General features: G+C 42.7%; 1 protein-coding gene across 7 annotated transcripts in view; it reads left to right on the top strand.

Moving 5' to 3' along the window:
• Positions 1 to 755: 755 nt before the first annotated feature.
• Positions 756 to 21,121, top strand: part of LOC114843239 (phosphatidylinositol-3-phosphatase SAC1-B) — an 89,912-nt gene continuing 69,546 nt past the window's right edge. For 2 of the 7 annotated variants that reach the window (XR_008692757.1, XM_055503018.1), the window contains exons 1-6: positions 799 to 895; positions 2,177 to 2,274; positions 3,974 to 4,048; positions 4,140 to 4,267; positions 4,408 to 4,557; positions 5,471 to 5,530. Coding sequence is in view for 2 of the 7 variants with exons in the window: in XM_055503018.1 (XP_055358993.1) it covers positions 867 to 895; positions 2,177 to 2,274; positions 3,974 to 4,048; positions 4,140 to 4,267; positions 4,408 to 4,557; positions 5,471 to 5,530 (540 nt within the window). In the remaining 5 variants the exon portion in view is untranslated. Of the gene's footprint in view, positions 896 to 2,176; positions 2,275 to 3,890; positions 4,049 to 4,139; positions 4,268 to 4,407; positions 4,558 to 5,470; positions 5,531 to 12,272; positions 21,064 to 21,121 lie in introns of those variants that run through there. The other 5 variants (XR_008692756.1, XR_008692758.1, XM_029129597.3 and 2 more) reach the window with 5 other exon arrangements.

Here is a 21,121-nt window from a genome sequence, read left to right as displayed (position 1 = left end):
ATCATGGACCAGGTCTCTCACCCATTGGAGGACTCGCTGTCTGCTCTGGAGAGCAGCTTCAGTAGCAGACTGATCCACCCTCGCTGTGTGAAGGAGAGATATCGTAGATCCTTCCTACCTGCTGCTGCCAGACTGTATAATCAGAACTGTTAACCACGTCCCACTACAGTCACTCACCCACTGCATCAGTGGTTTATATAGCAACTTGCTCTGCACAATATTTGTGCAAAATCTGTGAATGATCAATTATATATTTTTTTACTGGTACAAATCTTATACTCATTACTGTGCAATAACCATGCAATGACCTCATATTCACACCAACTGTACTGTACTGCTTTGTACTGTGCCAACACAAACTGTTCTGCAGCTGTATTCTCGCTTATCTGTACTGCTGTTGTGAGAAGTAATTTCCCCACTGCGGGACTTCCTAAGTTTTTTCCTATAGATAGGAAAGATAGGAAAGGTTTTTCCTATCTTATCTTCTTATCTCATCCTATTGGAATTGCGACTTGTCAAAATGTAGTTTTAGTCCTTAATTACATTTTGAACTTGTCATAAATACATTGCAGATATCTGTAATGTGAAACTTGTCTATCTTATAGATCATCTATCATCTTATAGATCATCTCCGGACCGCTTGCCACATAAAGCTCTGACATATTGAAACAACCAGTCCGTTCAAACTGCAGATAAGCTGCTCGGCAGTCACGTGACGTATCGACACCTCTCGCTCTCCTTGGTCACGTGATTCGGAACGCGCTCGAGATTCTGCTTGAGGACACTTCCGCTTCGAAAGATCGACGCTGAGTCGAGTGGGAGGTCTCGAGTTGGACATCTGTAGTGTGAGGTAACTGGGAAGAAAGATGGCGAGCACCCATGAGCGTTTCAACCTGTGAGTAACATGGAACCGCGTCGTACAGTCGGGGGAGTGTATATTTTGTTTGTAGAGAGAAGCGCGAGGAAGCACAAAGCAGTTCAACGGTATCCGTGCGTCCGCGCATTTCTGGCGTCCTTTAAGGCAACCGCCGTTATACCTGGGTCCAAGGCGTCAATCCGTTTAGTAAAGAGTTGGTTTGCCTCAGTTAGGGTCATTCCCAAGGTTGCAATTGATTCTGTTATTATTGCACAATGACTGTGGTCAGTCTCCGTTTCCAAGATCAAGTCACAGCCAGCCGCTGCGCGTTTCTTCTAGGCATTTTGAGCAGACTTTGGAATATTAAGGGTTAAACATTTAGAAATGTAACAGTTTGTCTGCACAATGTACCGAAAACGTCTATACTCTCGGTGTATCATATTGGGACATATCTCATATATGTAACATTTTGACAACATTATCGTGCATGGTTCGTTATGTGCAGGAAAAGCGGAGTGAGTAACTTACAACTCCCTCTCTGTGCTTGTGTCAAAAATGCCCACTTGCTATCTCAATATTGTATTAGGTGTATATATTCCACCTTTTATCAGCTAGATAATTTTAAAATCAGGCATGGTAATAATACATTTATTCACTTTAACACTTTTAACGCATACAATTTTAACTAGCACCAGTTCCTGCCTAAACATGTATAATGTCTGAGGTTCCCTGTACTGTCAATACTTTGCATTTTATTTCTTAAAAACACATTTCTATTCTTTTGCCCCAAAATTGGACAAATAAACTAAAATACAATCTCAAGTGCTTAGTTTAAAATAAACCCTATTTTATCTACATATATGAATTGTAATTTTTAATTCTGTGAATAACAAGGGATTAAAAAATGTAGTTTACATGGCCAACTGCACCCGCCCTCTTTGTATAGAAGCAAAGAGGGCGGGTGCAATTCTGCTCCTCCATCAAGAAGAGGCAGTTGAAGTGGCTTGAATATCTGTTTAGACTGGTCCTACCAGGAAGAGCCATGACATGCTGGAATCTCTTGGCTGACCCCGAAATGTCTCCAGGTCCCCCCCAAGAGGAAGAGGGAAGATTGGGCTTCTTTGCTTAACATGACTCACTTAAACTTTGTTTCCAGTTGGTTAGCCATTCCATACCATTGTATTACCTAGGTGATGCATTTACTATCAACAGTCAGATGCAGTGCGTGCTTGGTGTTCTGTCTTTTGCAGGATCTTTTTAGTGGTCTAGCTAATCTGAAGCTGCAGGAATGTTCAGCGTGTTGTGTCTTTGTTACTCCAGTCATACCACACCAGAGAAGTTTTACTTGGAGCCATGTGGAGATGGCTCTGACGAAGTCTTGGCTATTGACAGGGTGTCAACTGAGATGACTCTCGCAGGTGAGCACAACATAAAGTCACTAGTGGGGTGTTGCAAAAGAAAGTAAAATCAACATATCCAGTATTAGTAAAACACCCTGACTTAACATATCAAGACTGTTGCATGTTCACCAAATAGGTCCAGGTGTAAAAAGGTCGTTCTTAGAATTGCAGATTAAAATGAAGAAAATCTTTAACATACCTGCCACCCATAAAGCAGCAGCTTATACAAATGTATGTAGAGACACATAGTGACATAGTGACACATAGGTTTTTCTTAGAATGTAAAATATGGCTGCAATAATTAATGTAAAAAAAAAAAGCCTGGTAGACAGTCATGTCTTGATGACAGTGCTGCTCGACTTGATGTTGTATCTGACTTATCTATCTAGAAGATTTCGAGATGTCAGGCAGCTGCTTGTAAAGCAAATACATCATATGGTATATGATGATGATGATATACTTGTGTAATTTGGCCATTTATAATAATATAGACTAACATTAATAGCCTTGTCTTACTATTAAGTCTCATGAATCCTAAAGATAAAAGCAACACTTTAAAGGAATACTTCGCCACTGCAAAGTAAGTTGTGTTATAAAATTGGTCATTTTGCTAGCCAAAATGTGCAAAAATGCACTCTGACAAATCTCCCAACCTGCAGCGATTAGTCCTACCTGATCCTGTGGGTCGTGTTGCTCCTCTTGTTTACGGACAAACATTCTGACATTGCTTTACGTTTTCAACAAAAGGTTTGCGCTAACCCTATTGTTTCCAAGTTTAGCATCCTTTTATTTTGGATCAAAGCAGACAGTTGTTAGAAAGCCACAGATTCTTCATTTAACCAAAACCCTCTTCTTTTCTTCATCTGCTGTGAGTGGCTGGAAAAACACAACGGTTGTCCCTTCCAAGAGTCTGCGTGGTCGGTGAGCCCATGAAAAGTTGCCAGGATAGTTCAGAATGACATGTTTTACATAATCATCAGCTGCCCTGGTGACTTTATAGAGGGAAGTAAATGATATTGGAATATTTTTTTCCGAATAAAAATTATGGAAAGAGTGTCCCTTTATTCTTCAATACTACTCAACATGCTTTTGCTCAAGCCCCGTTGAAAATTGGTATTCTGTATTAGTATTCTGTTAACTAATTCTTGTTGGTGACCTGGTAGTTCATTTGGTAGGGCATGGCTTGGGAAGCAGAAGGTCCGTGGTTCAAGCCCCACCTCTGTCACCAGATGTGTCTTTGAGTAAGACACTTTGCAGTAGTTCCCTAGGCACCATGTGTGGCAGCCCACTGCTTCATTGTGACATTTTGTGACATTGCATCTAAAGGATTATTATGCTTAGATCATTCTGAAGAGTAATTAAGTTATTCTTGTGCTTCTAAAATTTTAATATCCTTTCAAAATAAATTACTATAAAAAGTATAAAATATTGTTTGAGCTGAATACTGATAGTTGAGTAGAGCTGTTTACTTGGACATCCTCCAGATTCTTTCAAATTAAAGCATAGACACAATTCATTAGCTAAAATATTGTGATTTCTGCTTCTGATTAGGTTGCTAGACAAAAAGACCTGATTATTTTCTTAACTTTATAATGAAAGGCCTCTTTCAGAAGATTCCGTGTTTTTTTTTTTAGCTACAGCTACACCTTCTGTTTTTCTGAATCCTGTCCTGGATGTGGCTTCCCTTTTATTGTTATTGTGTCATTGGGGCCTCTAGTGAGGGGGGACGTCCCTGCATCAGCTGACACCAGGACCATATGTGGACTCATTGGGACTATACGTTTAGTGGCAGGTATGCTTAAAACACAAGGTAGAAGTGTGAAGTGTCACCTTTGTGGAAAGTAGACACCACCAGATGTGATTGCATGTTCTGCTTGTGGTAGGTATGTATCTGTGTGTCATCACCAACAAGAAGAAGGTGGGAGATCTGTTGGGCCATGCTGTGTGGAAGGCTGTTGACTTTGATATAATTTCCTATAAGAAGACAATACTACACCTAACTGACAACCAGGTAGGTTTATTTGTCTTTTTTGCCGTTTGATTGTGTCTGTGATGTCTCCATGATTAAGTATCCTAAATAATGAGCAAGGTGGTGTACCTGACTTCTTAACATGAGCCTAAATATGACTTGTTGGCTATTTTTAATTTTAGATGCAAGACAACAAGACTTTCATGTCAATGATCAACAACGTGCTTCATACAGACGGCTTTTACTTTGCAACGGACTGTGACCTGACCCACACGCTTCAGCGTCTGGCCAACACCAGCCCTGAGTTTCAGGAGATGAGCCTTATGGAGAGGGTGAAGCGTACATTGTGTACTACACATAGTATAGTATGTTGCTCCCAGATATCAAGTCCAGAGCCAGGGCCTTGTTCTTTGTATGTTTCTTTATGATTCCAGGAAAATGAGTTTTTGATTCTAATTTGATTGATTCATAGGCTTATATAAAGTTAACCAGAGGTGGCCAGACTACATCATTAACCACTGTTGTGGAAATCTTCTTTATAAAGAAATCAACTCGATATCATCAGTGTGATAAACTATCTCAAATTTTACTATCGTGTCGACACAGAGTGCATCTCAATTACAGTACATCTAAGACGTAAGGCACATCTTATTATGTACAAAGTAGCCACTGATGGACTAAGGACACAAAGCCTGTATCTTTGCCCTGTTACAAACCCCCACATGAGCTGTTGACTGGTCTTTGATATACATGAGTTCAGGAAACCCCTCTTTACTTCTTTAACAATGTTCCTGTGGTCACCACAGTGAAACCCCAACCATTTGATATCCAAATGACCCCCCCAGGAACAACCTTCAGCCAGTATGTCATGACAAACACAAAGTTTCCCGCACCACAACCTAAGCAATATAAAAAACAAAATGATTTTTTAAATTTTATTTACAGACAAAGTTCTGACATGCTTTACAATTTAAAAAGGTTACATTTTAACAGTGTGCTGCCCGGCTGTTTGGTGCAGGTGCGGATCAGCTTGTAACTTCACTCTAACTTCACAGCACAAACTAAAACAGTAAAAGGTCGATTATCCTATCACAAATCTACTTTCATAAGATCCATCAATACATCAGTGATCATTTCTTGCTAACCAGATAATTAACATACTGTATAAAGAACACAGGCCAAGTGTGTGTCTGCATGAAGTCACTTTATGTTTGTGTTAATGCATCGTACCTTTCCTCATTCCAGGGGGATCAGCGTTTTGTCTGGAATGGTCACCTCCTGAGAGAATTCGTTGCCCGGCCAGAGGTATGACTACATTTCTTTCTGTCAGTGTTTCTTTTATTTATGCGGACTCATTAATTTTGGACATGGTGACCTGTATTGTATCAGTAGCACTTTTCCACAATTAAGACTTAGGCTCTAAAACGTTTTTACCTTACGCTACCTTGATCATAGAAGTGATACATTAACTTTGACATTTGTACAGTGCATGGTGTTTGAATGTAGAAAGTTGTAGAATTTATGTAGCATATCACATATGTTTGTTAGTGAAAATGAGATAAATAAGAAATGTTGAAGGTCCAGCCTTCTGCCGAACCAAGCTCCTGCTCCGGTTGTACAGAGACTGGACAGTCCTTAGCAAAGAGCCTCGGACTCCATACTTCCGGAGCACCTGCCACAGAATGCCTTGGGGAATGTGGTCGAATGCCATCTCAAAGTCCACAAAACACGTGGACTGGTTGGGCAAACTCCCACAACCCCTTGAGCACCCTAGTGAGCATGTAGAGCTGGTCCAGCATTGTGCACGACCAGCTGCCTACCTCCACTGAAAACAATGCTGGTGAAGAACCCACAAGTCATTCCGTCCTGACAGGACTCCTCCTTCAGCTTAATGGCATCTGTTACCTCAGGCGTCAATTTCTCCAACCTCCTTCGGGATCTGGTTGAAACTCTGAAACTCTCCTGGAGGTGTGAGTTAAAGATTCCTCTGACAAAGGGTTCAGCCATACATTCCCAACATACCCTCACGATATGTTTGGGCCTGCCAAGTCTTTCCAGCTTCATTGTCTGCCAGTGGATTATACTCACCAACAGGTAGGGGACGGTTGACAGCTCAGCCCCTCTCTTCATCTGAATGTCTGATGCACACCCTTATTTTGGAACATGGTGTTAATTATGACCAGACTCTACCTAGCACAGAAGTCCACTAAGAAAACACCATTCGGGTTCAGATCAGGGAGGCCGTTCGTCCCAATCAGGCCTCTCTAGGTGTCACTGTCATCGCCCACATGGGCATTGACGTCCCCCATCAAAATTCAATTCAATTTAATTTTATTTATATAGCCCAAAATCCATCCATCCATCTATCCATCCATCCATCCATTTTCATCCGCCTATCCAGGGCCGGGTTGCGGGGGCAGCAGTCTGAGCAGAGAGTTCCAGACTTCCTTCTCCCTGGACACTTCTCCAGCTCTTCCGGTGGGACCCCAAGATGTTCCCAGGCCAGCGGAGAGACATAGTCTCTCCAGCGTGTCCTGGGTCTTCCTCGGGGCCTCATACCGGTGGGACATGCCCGGAATACCTCCCCAGAGAGGCGTCCAGGAAGCATCCGAACCAGATGCCCGAGTCACCTCAACTGGCTCCTCTCGATGTGGAGGAGCAGCGACTCTACTCCGAGCTCCTCCCGGGTGACAGAGCTTCTCACCTTATCTCTAAGGGAGTGCCCAGCCACCCTGCGGAGGAAGCTCATTTCAGCCGCTTGTATCAGTGACCTTGCCCTTTCGGTCATGACCCAAAGCTCATGACCATAGGTGAGGGTAGGAACGTAGATTGACCAGTAAATTGAGAGCTTTGCCTTTTGGCTCAGCTCCCTCTTCACCACGGCGGACCCATACACCGACCGCATTACTGCAGCCGCCGCACCGTTCCGTCTGTCAAACTCACGCTCCTTCCTTTCCTCACTCGTAAACAAGACCCCAAGATACTTAAACTCCTTCACTTGGGGCAGGAACTTTCCTCAAACCTGGAGAGAGCAAACCACCTTTTTCCGGTCGAGAACCATGGCCTCAGATTTGGAGGAACTGATTCTCATCCCAGCCACTTCACACTCAGCTGCAAACCGCACCAGCGCACGCTGGCGGTCCTGGCCCGATGAAGCCAACAGGACAACATCATCTGCAAAAAGCAGAGATGCTATCCTGTGGTCCCCAAACCAGACCCCCTCCGACTTCTGGCTGCGCCTAGAAATTCTGTCCATAGAAATAATGAACAGAACCGGTGACAAAGGGCAGCCCTGCCGAAGTCCAACATGCACCGGGAACAGGTCTGACTTATTGCTGGCAATGTGAACCAAGCTTCTAGCGCCAAATCACAACAAGGTTATCCCAAGGCACTTTACAAGGTAAGGTTTAAGACTTACACAGCTAAACCCAAAAGATCCCACATACAGCAAGCCTTTAATCACAATTTGACAGCAACAACAACAGAGCACATGCAGGATGGTTGGACCAGAGACTGGACACAGGCAGGATGGTTGGACCAGAGACTGGACACAGGCAGGATGGATGGACCACGGACTGGACACAGGCAGGATGGTTGGATCCGCAGCAGCCCATCACAGACACATAGCTCTTAGTCAGATGATACCTGTAGGTGAGGACAAAGCATCACTGCATCACATCAGTGCATCACTCTGAGAGAGGATGCTTCTGATTTTAGCTATATTTCTAAGGTGAAAGTAGGCGGTTCTGGAGATTTGTTCAATATATTATGTAAAAGAGAGATCCTGGTCAAAGATGACCCCAAGGTTCCTTTGAGTAGAATCAGAAGCTAATTTTATGCCATCCAGGGCGGCTATCTGACTCCCTCTGTATAGTGTCTCCCTCTGATTTTTAGCCCCAATGATAAAAACAGTTTTATCTGAGTTTAGTTGAAGGAAGTATTGGGACATCCAGGATTTGATGACTTTTAAACAACTTTGAATTTTGAGTAGTTGATCTGTCTAATTTGGTTCCAAAGACACATCATTTGTGTCGTTTATCATTTGCATAGCAATGAAAAGTAATAGAATGCTTCCTAATTCCTGTGGTACATAGCCTATATGTAAATATTGGTTGATTTGATTGAATATGGACGAGCTGATTAAAAGGTGGAACTTCTTTGAGTAATCTTGTTGGGATTGGATCTATAAGACAAGTGGACCACCTGGAAAAAGTTAATTTTTGATGTTAACTGCATATAAGTTATGGGGGGAAAAGCTCTCTAAGTAAGACAGAGGGCTTTTTTAAAGTTTCTGGACCTAGACATTGATTTCTGTCATTTGGATGAAGTCGCTGAAGAATGTCTTCTCTAATAGTGATAATGTTATTAGAAAAGTAGTTCATAAAGTCATTACTGCTGAGATTTAAGGGGATAGTAAGCTAATATTAAATATCAGATCTCTCTCATCTAAATCATTGTTAATAAATGGCTTGTGCCCATCATACAGATCTGTTTTGTCTCACTGAAACCTGGCTGCAGCAGGATGAATATGTTAGTTTAAATGAGTCAACTTCAATGAGACACATTAACTATCATGTTCCTAAAAGGAGAGGTGGAGGAGTATCAGAAATTTATAACTGAGAGTATTAATTACTCCTAAACCTAAACATAGTTATAACTCATTGGAGAGCCTCTCTCTGAGCCTTTTTCACCCAGACTCTAAAACCCAGAAGCCAGTTGTTTTGTATTGTTTATTGTCCTCCTGCTCCATATTCAGAGTTCTTAACTGAATTCTTATCTGACAATGATAAGGCCATTGTAGAGGGAGACTCGTGAAGATGTTGACAGCAATTGTCTCAGCACTGCTTTTAACTCCTTAAAGGTACCTGATCATACAGCTTTTCACTCTAAAGAATATTGGACTTCAGTGTCTCAGTAAGGTCTCTGTAAATTTTCATTCCATAAAACCCTAAAACCCTTTAGATTGTCCACACTGCCCCTGTCAATGTGTGGTTTTCACTTCCCATCAGTAAAAGCTCTGTTTTCTGGGTGTACCGTAAGCAAAGCTGCTCGCCACACCTCTGTGTGGAAACGCATACCTGTTGTTGTTGTTGTTGTTGTTGTTGTTGTTGTTGTTGTTGTTGTTGTTGTTGTTGTTGTTGTTGTTGTTGTTGTTGTTGTTGTTGTTGTTGTTGTTGTTGTTGTTGTTGTTGTTGTTGTTGTTGTTGTTGTTGTTGTTGTTGTTGGTGGTGGTGGTGGTGGTGGTGGTGGTGGTGGTGGTGGTGGTGGTGGTGGTGGTGGTGGTGGTGGTGGTGGTGGTGGTGGTGGTGGGTTTTTTTTCTTTTAATTGGCTTTTTGGATACAAGCCACTGCAGGGTTAGGATAAAATAGGTGGCAGTAGTACGACAATGAGAATGCAATCCAACGCAATCCTCCACAGAAGAAGACGACCCACTACAGGACTGCACGACAATGGCCAGCTGGTCCGGTAGTGTAGCACAACCATACATCTACAATCCCAAATCTGACCCTGAAGCTGAAGAGGAGGCTGTTGAAGTCACCACATTTCGTTTGATGCAAGATGTGTCTCATTGGTAATGTCGCATTTACTTCAATTTATTTATTTAATTTGCAAAGCGACTAGCGGTTGCTAATGCGTATGCTAAATAGCCTATGCAGCTTGAATTTTCAGAACACGACTTACCTGGAAAACTGTCGTTAATAGGAAACACCACTTTAGGTTACATTATACAAATAAATAAAGGTTTGAGAGCATAGCTGAAATAATATAAATACAATTTACACTGTTTTGTCTTGCTTGTGCTGCTGCTCTGACATTTAAAAAATGTGCATTAATATTCAGAGCAATCACTGCATAACCTACCTGGGAACAAAAAGCATTGGTTCAAGTTGTATATTGACCTAACGTATATTTACTGCTTTTAGTTATGTTTTTTAGTAATGTTTTTTGATAATTCTTGATAAACTCTCTGTACCCTCTGTATCTGAAGTTGTTACAGGTATTTAGTCTACACAGGCTAGTGAGCTGGGGATTCCTGGGGTGAAGGATCTTAGTTGCCATCATCATCTTGCGTGGGTTGTAGATCAAGGCAGAGTTTCCTGATGGATAAAACCCTCACTGTATGTTGGATTTAGACCACCTGTGGAATAACCCCTTTGTGTGAAATGTGTTTTTTGTGTGTTCAATAGTCATTAAGAGTCTTTTTAAAAAATTGAATTTAAATGTATATTTACGCATGCTTTTTTCTTATGGCCGGTTCATCTTTATAGCTTACCATATTAGAAGAGAAAAACATGTAATTTCAATACTGATTTCCTGAATAAAAGTGTTTTCCCCTCATAAAAACAGAGTTCTGTAAAATATGTAATAGTCAAAGCCAACTTTATTGTCAACCAAAAAATGCACCACTACTCCAAAGCTGGAACAAACTGTTATCTTCACACGTGCAATGTATAGGTTACAGTAAATCAAGAAGTCTGTGGGTTTGAGGACAGAAGCTTTTGCATGATTAAGATGCAGATGAAATGCTTGATGGAAGTAGGGTAAACTCACCATGTCCTAGGTAGGGGGTAAACTTGGTTATGTTGCAGATTTGTTTCTGCAGCAGGGCAGGTATAGTCGTAGACAAATGACCAGGGAGATGTGGTGATCCTTATTCTCATCACTATTTGGAAGACTGAGCAGATGCAGTCCTCTACCAGATGGAAACTGTGGCTGTCCTCACCATCACCTCATCAAAACAAAGGCACTGCAATCAGAATTGTAGATTAGTAAAATGTTCAGTATTCTGTAGGTCAAAACCTTCTCTAATGTAACAATACACAGTACCAGACAAAACTAAAACTAAACAAGAGGACAGGCCTGCCTGTGCTAAAACAGATAAACATAGTTGCTACAATTCAAATATAAAATCTTAACAGTCTATACCAATTAAAATGTGTTTCCTATCTTACTGTCGATACATACCTACATACAAATGTACATACCTTCACTCCTGAGCTGGGCAGCAGATGTCTGTGTACAAACAGTCTGCAGTGATTTCTCTGTTTGACAACCTCCTTGCATGTGAATAACTTGGATGTGTCCCCCTACAGTATAGAAAAAGACAATGTTACAGTTACTGTAAATTGTATTGGTCCTACAAATATAATTGCTATGGTACACAAGCTATAGGTAACTGACCAGATAAGCAGCAGTTGTAGAAATGTGACAAATTAGCAACTAAGCTTGCAACACAAAACAGTTACCATTCCAACTAACCATGTTAGAATTTGATAGAACAATGACATAACCCAAAATCACAAGTTGATTTAGGTTGTGGCACAGGACGGGGTAATAACAGACATAATCGCGTTCATCTGCAATATCATAGTGCAGGGATCACCCAGCTGTAGCTCTATAGTGCAAAGAGCTAATGGCTAACACAACACACAAATAGGAGCGCCAGCACATGTCAACAGGACAAAAGCTCGATCCACCGCTCCCTGCCTGTAGCAGTTTAAAGGCCCATAGCTATTAGCTGTTCCCGACGCAGGTGTGTGATTGCAGCAACTCAGAGTAGCACATTTAAAAGGGACAAAGGCTCAGTTGACTCGCTGTAGCCGTTATCAAAGCTAGCATGTGGCTTACTACATTTTAAACAGACCAACTAACATATTGCAATAATTAACAAGTATCAAGCATGTACTTACTACAGCAAGCTAGATCCACCGCTCCCTGCCTGTAGCCGCTCGAAGGCCGATAGCTATTATCTGTTCTCCCCAGGTGTATGTGATTGAATAAAAAAGACAAAAGCTAGAACCACCTCTCCCTGCTTATAGCTGCTCAAAGGCCGTCAGCTATTAGCTTCCCCCAAGGTGTATGTGATTGCAGTAAAAGAACAAAAGCTAGACCCACCGCTCCCTGCCTGTAGCCGCTCGATGCCGATAGTCATCAGCTTCTCTCCAGAGAAGTGAGTATAAATGGTGAGGCAGTGTTGGCAGTGACAGGTCCGTTTAAAATAAAGTATCCTACAAATTCCTTACTTGTTGATCCCTTGGTAGAGTGAACAGGCTTTGGTGTTGCTTAAAACACCCAAGTACTGAACTATTTCTATGGGAGTATTCGCTCGAGCTGCCATGCTTGTCTGTTCACGGTGACTGAGAAGGGGAAAATAGCGAAAATCCAGTGTTCGGTATCATCGTGGGGGTGGTGGTTCAGGATTTGCAGGGTGAACTCCCTTATATGTGACGACAGGGGAGGAACGCTTTCAGAGTAGGAGGAGGTCGGTCTCCATTGAATGAAGTTTCAAAATGTGAAAAAAGGAGGAAATACACTTCTACCATGCTCAGTGTGTGTAAATGTTTGTTTTGTTTTAACCATACCCTCGATCTTGTCCTGACATATGGAGTTAAAATTGATAATTTAACAGTTCTTCCCCAAAAATCTCTATTATCTGACCATTTTTTAACTTTTGAATTTACCATAATTGACCTTTCAGCAGCTGGAAAGAAATGTTACTATAGCAGATGTTTATCTGACAACGCTGTTGCCAGATTCAACTAGATGATTCCATAATCTTTTGCCTAATTGTCCTGTAGCTACACAGAGGAGAACAGTCACCTTAATCCTCATGAACAGGTTGACTGTCTTTTAGATTATGCTGCAGCTTCTCTACGTACAATGTTAGACACAGTGGCTCCTCTGAAGAAGGCAGTGAATCAGAAGAGGTTAGCTCCATAGTATAGATCTGATCCGCAGCCTAAAGCACAGGACCAGACAACTAGAAAGTCAGTGGCATTCCAAAGGAGAGGACAGTCTAATAATATATAAAAAGCACTTTGTCCTGCCAGAAAGACATATTATTCCTCCCTAATTGAGGAAAACAAAAACAACCCCAGGTTTCTTTTCAGCACTGTAGCCAGGCTGACTAAGAGTCATAGCTGTGTTGAGTCTACTATCCCCTTAAGTCTCAGCAGCAATGAATTTATGAACTACTTTACTAATACAATTATTACCATTAGAGAAGACATTCAGCAGCGACTTCCTCCAAATGACAGAAATCACTGTCTAGATCCATCCACCTTAAATTTACCAAATCCTCTGTCTTACCTAGACAGCTTCTTCCCCATAACTCATGTGGATTTATCTTCAATAATTAACTTTTCCAAGTCATCCACCTGTCTTTTAGATCCAATCCCAACCAGATTACTCAAAGTTCCACCTTTAGCCCTTATGCCATCCTCCAAAAAGACTCCCTTTCGCCGCCTTCTTGTCCTTTTTTGCCACGCTCATCATACATCAATATTTTCTCCTTTTTTTTGTAAATCACTTAAACAACTTCAGACCTGCCCAAAACTACCAAGCTTTTTATTTTCTTCAGAATTTTAACCCTTCAAATGCCAGTTTTTCTATGTGAAGTACTGCTTTTATTGATCAAAAACACAAAAACAAGTTGAGCAAGGCAGCGACTGACCTGAAAGATAAGATAATGGCGAGATTGAACAGGCAACCCCGAAGACAACTACAACAACTAAGTGAAGTACAATCAGAAAGTCTGATGTGAATGCAGCATTGAGAGCGATCCCTACCACAACAATCACAGAAACCAATGAGCTGATATAAGCTTCAGCATCAGTGATCCTAGAGGTGCTTGGCTATATACCTATACTATATACCTTCAGGTATACCTGGAAAGGTATATGGGAGAGGGAGGCGTCACACAACAGTGATGCACCGACCAATCTGTCTACTATCGACCTGTCTCTCCACAACATGGAAGCTCATGTCAGGCCTCATCGCAGCTAAGATAAGTGGGCACATGGGTCAATACATCCGCAAAGCACAGAAGGACATTGGTAAGGATACCAGAGGAGCCAAACACCAACACCTGGTAGACAGAACAGTCGCCCAAGACTGCAGAATGCAACACACCAACCTGTGCACAGCCTGGATCGACTACAAGAAAGCCTATGACTCAATGCCACACACATGGATCACTGAATGCTTGGAGCTGTACAACATCAATAGAACTCTAAGGGCCTTCAACTCGATGAGGTTGTGGAGAACCACCCTTGAAGCCAATGGGAAGCCACTTGCCCAAGTATCCATCAAATGAGGCATATACCAAGGAGTACACCACAGGTGCACTGTCCCCACTGCTGTTCTGCATAGGTCTGAACCCTCTCAGCCAAATAATAAACAAGACTGACTATGGATACCGACTCCGGAACGGGGCCACCATAAGTCACCTCTTCTACATGGATGACATCAAGCTGTACGCCAAGAATGAGCGAGACATCGACTCACTGATCCACACCACCAGGATCTAAAGCTCGGACATTGGGATGTCATTCGGACTTGAGAAATGTGGAGGATAGTGACAAAAGAGAGGCTAGGTAATCCACACAGAAGGGCTCTCACACCCAGAAGGAACAATAGCAGACATAGTTACAAGTACCTTGGAATACCACAGGCGAACGTCAACCTTGAACAGGCAACAAGGAATGCGGCAACAGCCAAATACCTCCAACGAGTAAGGCAAGTCCTAAGAAGCCAGCTCAATGGCAAGAACAAATCCCAGGCAATAAACAGCTACGCCCTGCCAGTGATCAGATACCCTGCGGGAATAATAAGATGGCCAAAGGAAGAGATACAGACCACAGATGTAAAGACACGAAAGTTCCTCACGATGCATGGAGGGTTCCACCCCAAATCCAGCACCCTGAGACTGTACGCTAGCCGCAAGGAAGGAGGCCGAGGATCCATAAGTACATCAAGGATAAGGCTCCGACAGATGAAGTGCTGAGTGAATGTCTCAGGCAGTGGAGAACAGAGGATGAGATGCTGGAAGAGGGACAATCATGGGAGAACAAGCCCTTGCACGGGATGTACCACCGGAACATAACTGAAGTGGCTGATCTTAACAAATCCTACCAATGGCTTGAAATGGCTGGGCTGAACGACAGCACAGAGGCACTCATCCTGGCTGCACAGGAGCAGGCCCTGAGCACCAGAGCCATAGAAGCCCAGATCTACCACACCAGACAAGACCCAAGGTGTAGACTGTGCAAAGAGGCCCCTGAGACAATCCAGCACATAACTGCAGGGTGTAAGATGCTGGCAGGGAAAGCATACATGGAACGCCATAACCAAGTGGCTGGCATAGTATACAGGAACATCTGCGGAGAGTATGGACTGGAAACCCCAAGGTCAAAGTGGAAAACACCTCCCAAGGTGGTAGAGAACGAGCGAGCCAATATCGCGTAGGACTTCCAGATACAGACAGACAGAATGTAATGGCAAACCAACCAGACATTGTGGTGGTGGACAAAGAACAGAGGAAAGCTGTAGTGGTGGATGTGGCAATACCAAGCGATGGTGACATCAGGAAAAAAGAAAATGAGAAACTAGAGAAATACCAAGGGCTCAGAGAAGAACTGGAGAAGGCATGGAAGGTGAAGGACACAGTGGTGCCTGTGGTGATTGGAAATTGGATGGACCACCCGCGGAGGGTGAGAATAGAGTATATATATATCACTACCTTTCTTTAAGATGAAATGCTGACATCCCAGAATGCATGGTTTCATAGTTTGATGGCAGTGGTTTACATTGAAGTCTATGGGGCATATATGGCCACGAAGGTCACAAGTGTATACAAAATGTGTAACTTCTATATAAATGACAATATAAGTGAAAAGACAATGGATTTTGAAAATTCAAAGAGAAAGTAACATTTCTGACAAAAATCATACAAAATGATCAGCATTTAAAAAAAAAACTCAAAAATGTACAAAAATGTCTGGAGACGGCATAAGGGCTAATCAGCTCGTCAATATTAAATTAAATCAAGAAAATCTTTACATTTAGGCTATGTTCCACAGGGCTTTATGTTGGTTGTAGTCAAACGTTTATTGAAGTAAAACCTTTATTTATTGAAACCTAGGCCCTGGAGAACTAGCCAACTATAGGCCCATTTCAAGTTTACCCTTTATTTCCAAGATTCTTGAAAAAAAATGTGGCTAAACAATTATCTGACCACCTGAGCGGGAATAACCTATACAAAGATTTTCAGTCAGGATTTAGAAAACATCTTGGCACAGACACAGCTCTGGTTAGAGTCACTAATGATCTTCTCTTAGTTTCAGACAGTGATCTAGTTTCTGTCCTTATCCTGTTAGATCTTAGTGCTGCATTTAATACAATTGATCATAACATTCTATTACAGACACTAGGACGTAGAATCGGAATTAAATGAATAGCACCGGGATGGTTTAAATCCTATTTGTTGAACAGATTTCAGTTTGTTCATGTTAACGACAAATTCTCCACATGCACAAGGACTAGCTATGTAGGTGGGACTATTAGAAAGCATTCAATAAATTTTATTGTTATGCAGATGATACTCAGCTATATATGTTGTTGGAAACAAATTAAACAGATCAACTAGTCAAAATTCAAAGTTGTTTAAAAAAAACATCAAATCCTGGATGTCCAGTAACCTTCTTCAACTAAATTCAGATAAAACTGAAATTCCTATTGTTGGGCCAAAAAATCAGAGGGAGACACTATTGAGTCAGATAGCCACCCTGGATGGCATAACACTAGCTTCAGATTCTACTGTGAGGAACCTTGGTGTCATCTTTAACCAGGATCTCTCTTTTACATCATGCATTAAACAAATCTCCAGAACCGCCTACTTTCACCTTTAGGAATATAGCTAAAATCAGAAGCATCCTCTCTCAGAGCGATGCAGAGAAACTGATTCATGCATTTGTTACCTCTAGGCTGGACTACTGTAACTCCCTACTCATAGGATGTCCTAACAGCTCCTTAAAAAGCCTTCAGCTTATTCAAAATGCTGCAGACAGATTTCTGACAGGACTTAAAAAAGAGAAATCACATTTCTCCTTCATTCCTTCATTAGTTTCTCTGCACTGCACTAAATGTAGAATGGGAGGCAGAGCTTTTAGCTACCAAGCTTCTCTCCTGTGGAACCAGCTCTTTCTCTCCAGTAGTTGTGCTTCTCCCCCGCTCTCTCTCTCTCTCTCTCCTCCACTCTGTCCTCACCTACGGGTATCATTGGACTCAGAGCTTTGTGTCTGTGATGGACAGCTGCAGGTCCAACCATCCGGCCTGTATCCTGTCTCTCTGTCTGTCCCCTCACCCCAAACGGTCAAGGCAGATGGCCGCCCACATCCAGCCTTATTCTGCTGGAGGTTTCTTCCTTGTTTCTCGAGAGTGAGTTTTTCCTCTCCACTGTTGCTGTCAAATTAAAGGCTTGCTGTATGTGGGATTTGTTGGGTTTAGTTGTGTGAGGTTTTAAACCTTACTTTTTAAAGTGCGTTGGTATAACTTTGTTGTGATTTGGCACTATATAAATAAAATTGAATTGAATAGTAGGTTCAATATAGCTATGACTCTTAGTCAGTCTGGCTACAGTCCTGAAAAGAAACCTGGAGTTGTTTTTCTTTTCCTCAGTTAAGGAGGAATAATATGTTTTCCTAGCAGCAAGAATTTACATTTTATATATTATTAGAATGTCCTTCCATACAATGCAGTTTACATTTATTTTGTTGCCACTGCCTTTCTAGTTGTCGGGATCTGTGCTTAAGGCTGTGGATCTTTGAGTTATACCACGGAGCTAACCTCCTCTAAATCACTGCTTTCTTCTTCAAAGGAGCCACTGTGTCTAACATTGTACATAGAGAAGCTGCAGCATCATCTACAAGACAGTCAACCTGTTCATAAAGATTAAGGTGACTGTTCTCCTCTGCGTAGCTACAAGACAATGAGGCAAAACATGATGAAATCATCTGCTTGAATCTGGCAACAGCGTCAACAGATAAACATCTGCCATAGTACGATTTCTTTCCAGCTGTTGCAAGGTCAATTATGGTGAATTCAGAAGTTAATAAGAAGTGGCCAGATAACAGAGGGTTTGGGGAAGAACTAATAAATTATCAATTTCAACCCAATATGTCAGGATAAGATCGAGGGTATGGTTAAAATAATGAGTGGGTTTATTTACATGCTAAGTACCGATATTGTATAATAATGAGTTAAAAGCGGTGCTAAACAGTTGCTGTCAACATGTACAGTACATGAATGTTAAAGTCTCCCACTACAATAACTTTATCTGTGCTAAGAAAAAAGTAATAAAAATTCAGTCAAGAGGACGATAAACAATACAAAACACAACTGTCTTCCTAGTTTTAGTCTGCGTGAAGGCTCAGAGTGAGGCTCTCAAATGAGTTATAACTATGTTTTGGTTCAGGAGTAATTAATACATCCGAGTTATAAATTGATGTTACTCCTCCACCTCGACTTGAACTTCTAGGTTATTTCAAGGTGCTTTATAAAGTACTGTTTCAGACTTTACACAACTAAACCCCACAAATCAAACATACAGCAAGTCTTTAGTTACAAATTGACAGCAACAAAAGAGAGGAAAAACTCCCTCTATAACGAGGAATAAACCTCCAGCAGAACAACTACTTGAGAGAGTTGTGCATCTTAAAAGAAATCTTCACAGATTTTCAATGGGGGTTGACCCAAACTACCTTGGGTAATAAAAAAAATAATAATTTCACTGAGCTGCTAAGGGCGCCGCGCCAGAAAACTATGACGAGAAAAAAGCGAGACACTTCAGACCTGCTCTCCCTTCTGGGAAACATGAGATCTCTCCCCAACAAGATGGTGCTTACATGGCATCAGCTGGAGTACAGGACGAGCAGCGTCCTCCTGTTCACGGAGACCTGGCTGGCTTCACTCATCTTGGACTTGACTGTCGCACTGGACAATTTTCATCTACTGCGTGCAGACAGGAAGGAGGACAGTAAAAGGAAGGGAGGGGACCTGGCTGTTTTTGTGAACAAGAGATGGTGTAAGCCAGCACGTTATACTATGAAAATGAAGCTGTGTAACAGACAGCCCATTCTACCTGCCACAAGAGTTCACACATAACATAACAATTGCTGTGTACGTCCCACCCTCCGCTAACGCCGACATAGCTTTTGAAGTCCTGCTTTTAGTCACCAGCAGACTGCAAACACAGCATCCACAGGCCTATTTCCTGATTTCTGGGGACTTGCACACACTATCTTCCGCAGCTCGAAAAATACTGGACTTATTCTATGCTAACACCAAAGAGGCCCACAGTGCATTCTCCCTTCCACCCCTGGACAGAGCTGACCATAACATCCAAGCAAGGAGGCTCTCAGGGACTGTTTTAACACCACTGTGTGGATGGAACTCTGCCATTCACATGGAGAGAACATGAAGGCCATCACAGTCTGTATAAGGGACTATATTAACTTTTGCTGTGAAAACACTGTTCACAAGAAAACACCAGGCTGGTATGGTGTTTTGCCAACAACAAGCCGTGTGTCACCCCTGATATTGAAGCTCTCCTAAAGGAGAAAAAGAAAGCATTTACATCAGGGAACAGGGAGGAGCTGAGGAGGGTGCAGAAGGGGTTGAGGAGAAAAATCTGTGAGTGGAAGGCCAGCTACAGGAGGAAAATAGTGTAGCAGCTGCAGCAGAACGTTAGTGAGGTGTGGAGAAGCCTGAAAACCATCTCTGGCTTCAAAGCACTACATCTGCAGTCTGAGGGGGGACCTTAGCTGGGTCAACGACCTGAACTCCACTTCAATCGGTTCGACCAAGCACCCCCACCCCTCACTCAGCAGCTGCTTCTAAACTGTCTGGCACTTGGATCAACCCCCACACCACCAGCGCCTCAGAACAGTGGACCACCCCTCACAGTCCTTCACACATCTACACAAAGCCCGGCTCCATCAGCCCTGCAGCCCCAGTAACACCCCCTCACTTCACACCACCCTGATACTGTGACAATACTCAACCCCTGTCCTTCTCCAGCACCCAGGTGAGAAATGAGCTTTAAGAAGATCAAGGCCAGGAAAGCAGCCGGACCACTTGGCATCAGCTCCAGACTCCTAAAGTCCTACGCAGGTGAACTGTGTGGAGTTCTGGAGCATGTGGATGGTACCACGGCTCTGGAAGACATCCTGCGTGGTACCAGTGCATAAGACACCGTGTGCCAATGACCTCAGCAGCTCCAGACACAACACGGACAGCTGTGTTCTGAAGAAGTTCTCGGATGACTCTGCGATTGTCGGCCTGATCACTGACGACGACGATGCAGAGAACAGAGGACTTACTCAGGAGATTGTGGACTAGTGCCAACGGAACTACCTCCTGATCAATGCAGGAAAAACAAAGGAGATAGTGGTGGATTTCTACTGACGGCACTTTGCTGTCATCCCACCGATTCACACTGTGAATGGACATTGAGAGAGTGGACTCTTACAAGTACCTGGGTGTGCATCTGAACAATAAACTGGACTGAACTCATAATACGGATGCACTGTACAGAAAGATTCAGAGCAGACACTACCTCCTGATGAGACTGAGGTCTTTTGGAGTGAGGGGGCCACTCCTGAAGACCTTCTATGACTCTGTGGTGGCAACAGCCATCCTGTACAGTGTGGCCTGCTGGAGCAGCAGCATCACAGTGAGGGACAGGAATAGGCTGGGCAGGGTCATCAAAAAGTCTAGCTCTGCCCGGGGCTGCACTCTGGACATGGTTCAGCAGGTGGGTATGAGAAGGGTCCTGGCTAAACTGACATCCATCATGGACCAGGACTCTCACCCACTGGAGGACACACTGTCTGCTCTGGAGAGCATCTTCAATAATAGACTACTCCACCCTCGCTATGAGGAGGAGAGATATCGCAGATCTTTCCTATCTTCTGCTATCAGACTCATCAATCAGAACTGTTAACTTTATTTGCTCCGATCAAGGATGTATGGTCTGTTATGGATGTGTGTTTGTATGGTATGTATAGTTTTTCTCTCTGTTTTTCTGTCCTGTTGCCATTGTGAGGTGCACTTTT

The sequence above is a fragment of the Betta splendens genome, chromosome 16, assembly GCF_900634795.4.
Source record: "Betta splendens chromosome 16, fBetSpl5.4, whole genome shotgun sequence".
NCBI classification, from domain to species: domain Eukaryota; kingdom Metazoa; phylum Chordata; class Actinopteri; order Anabantiformes; family Osphronemidae; genus Betta; species Betta splendens.
This window is presented reverse-complemented; position numbering and strand designations above follow the sequence as displayed.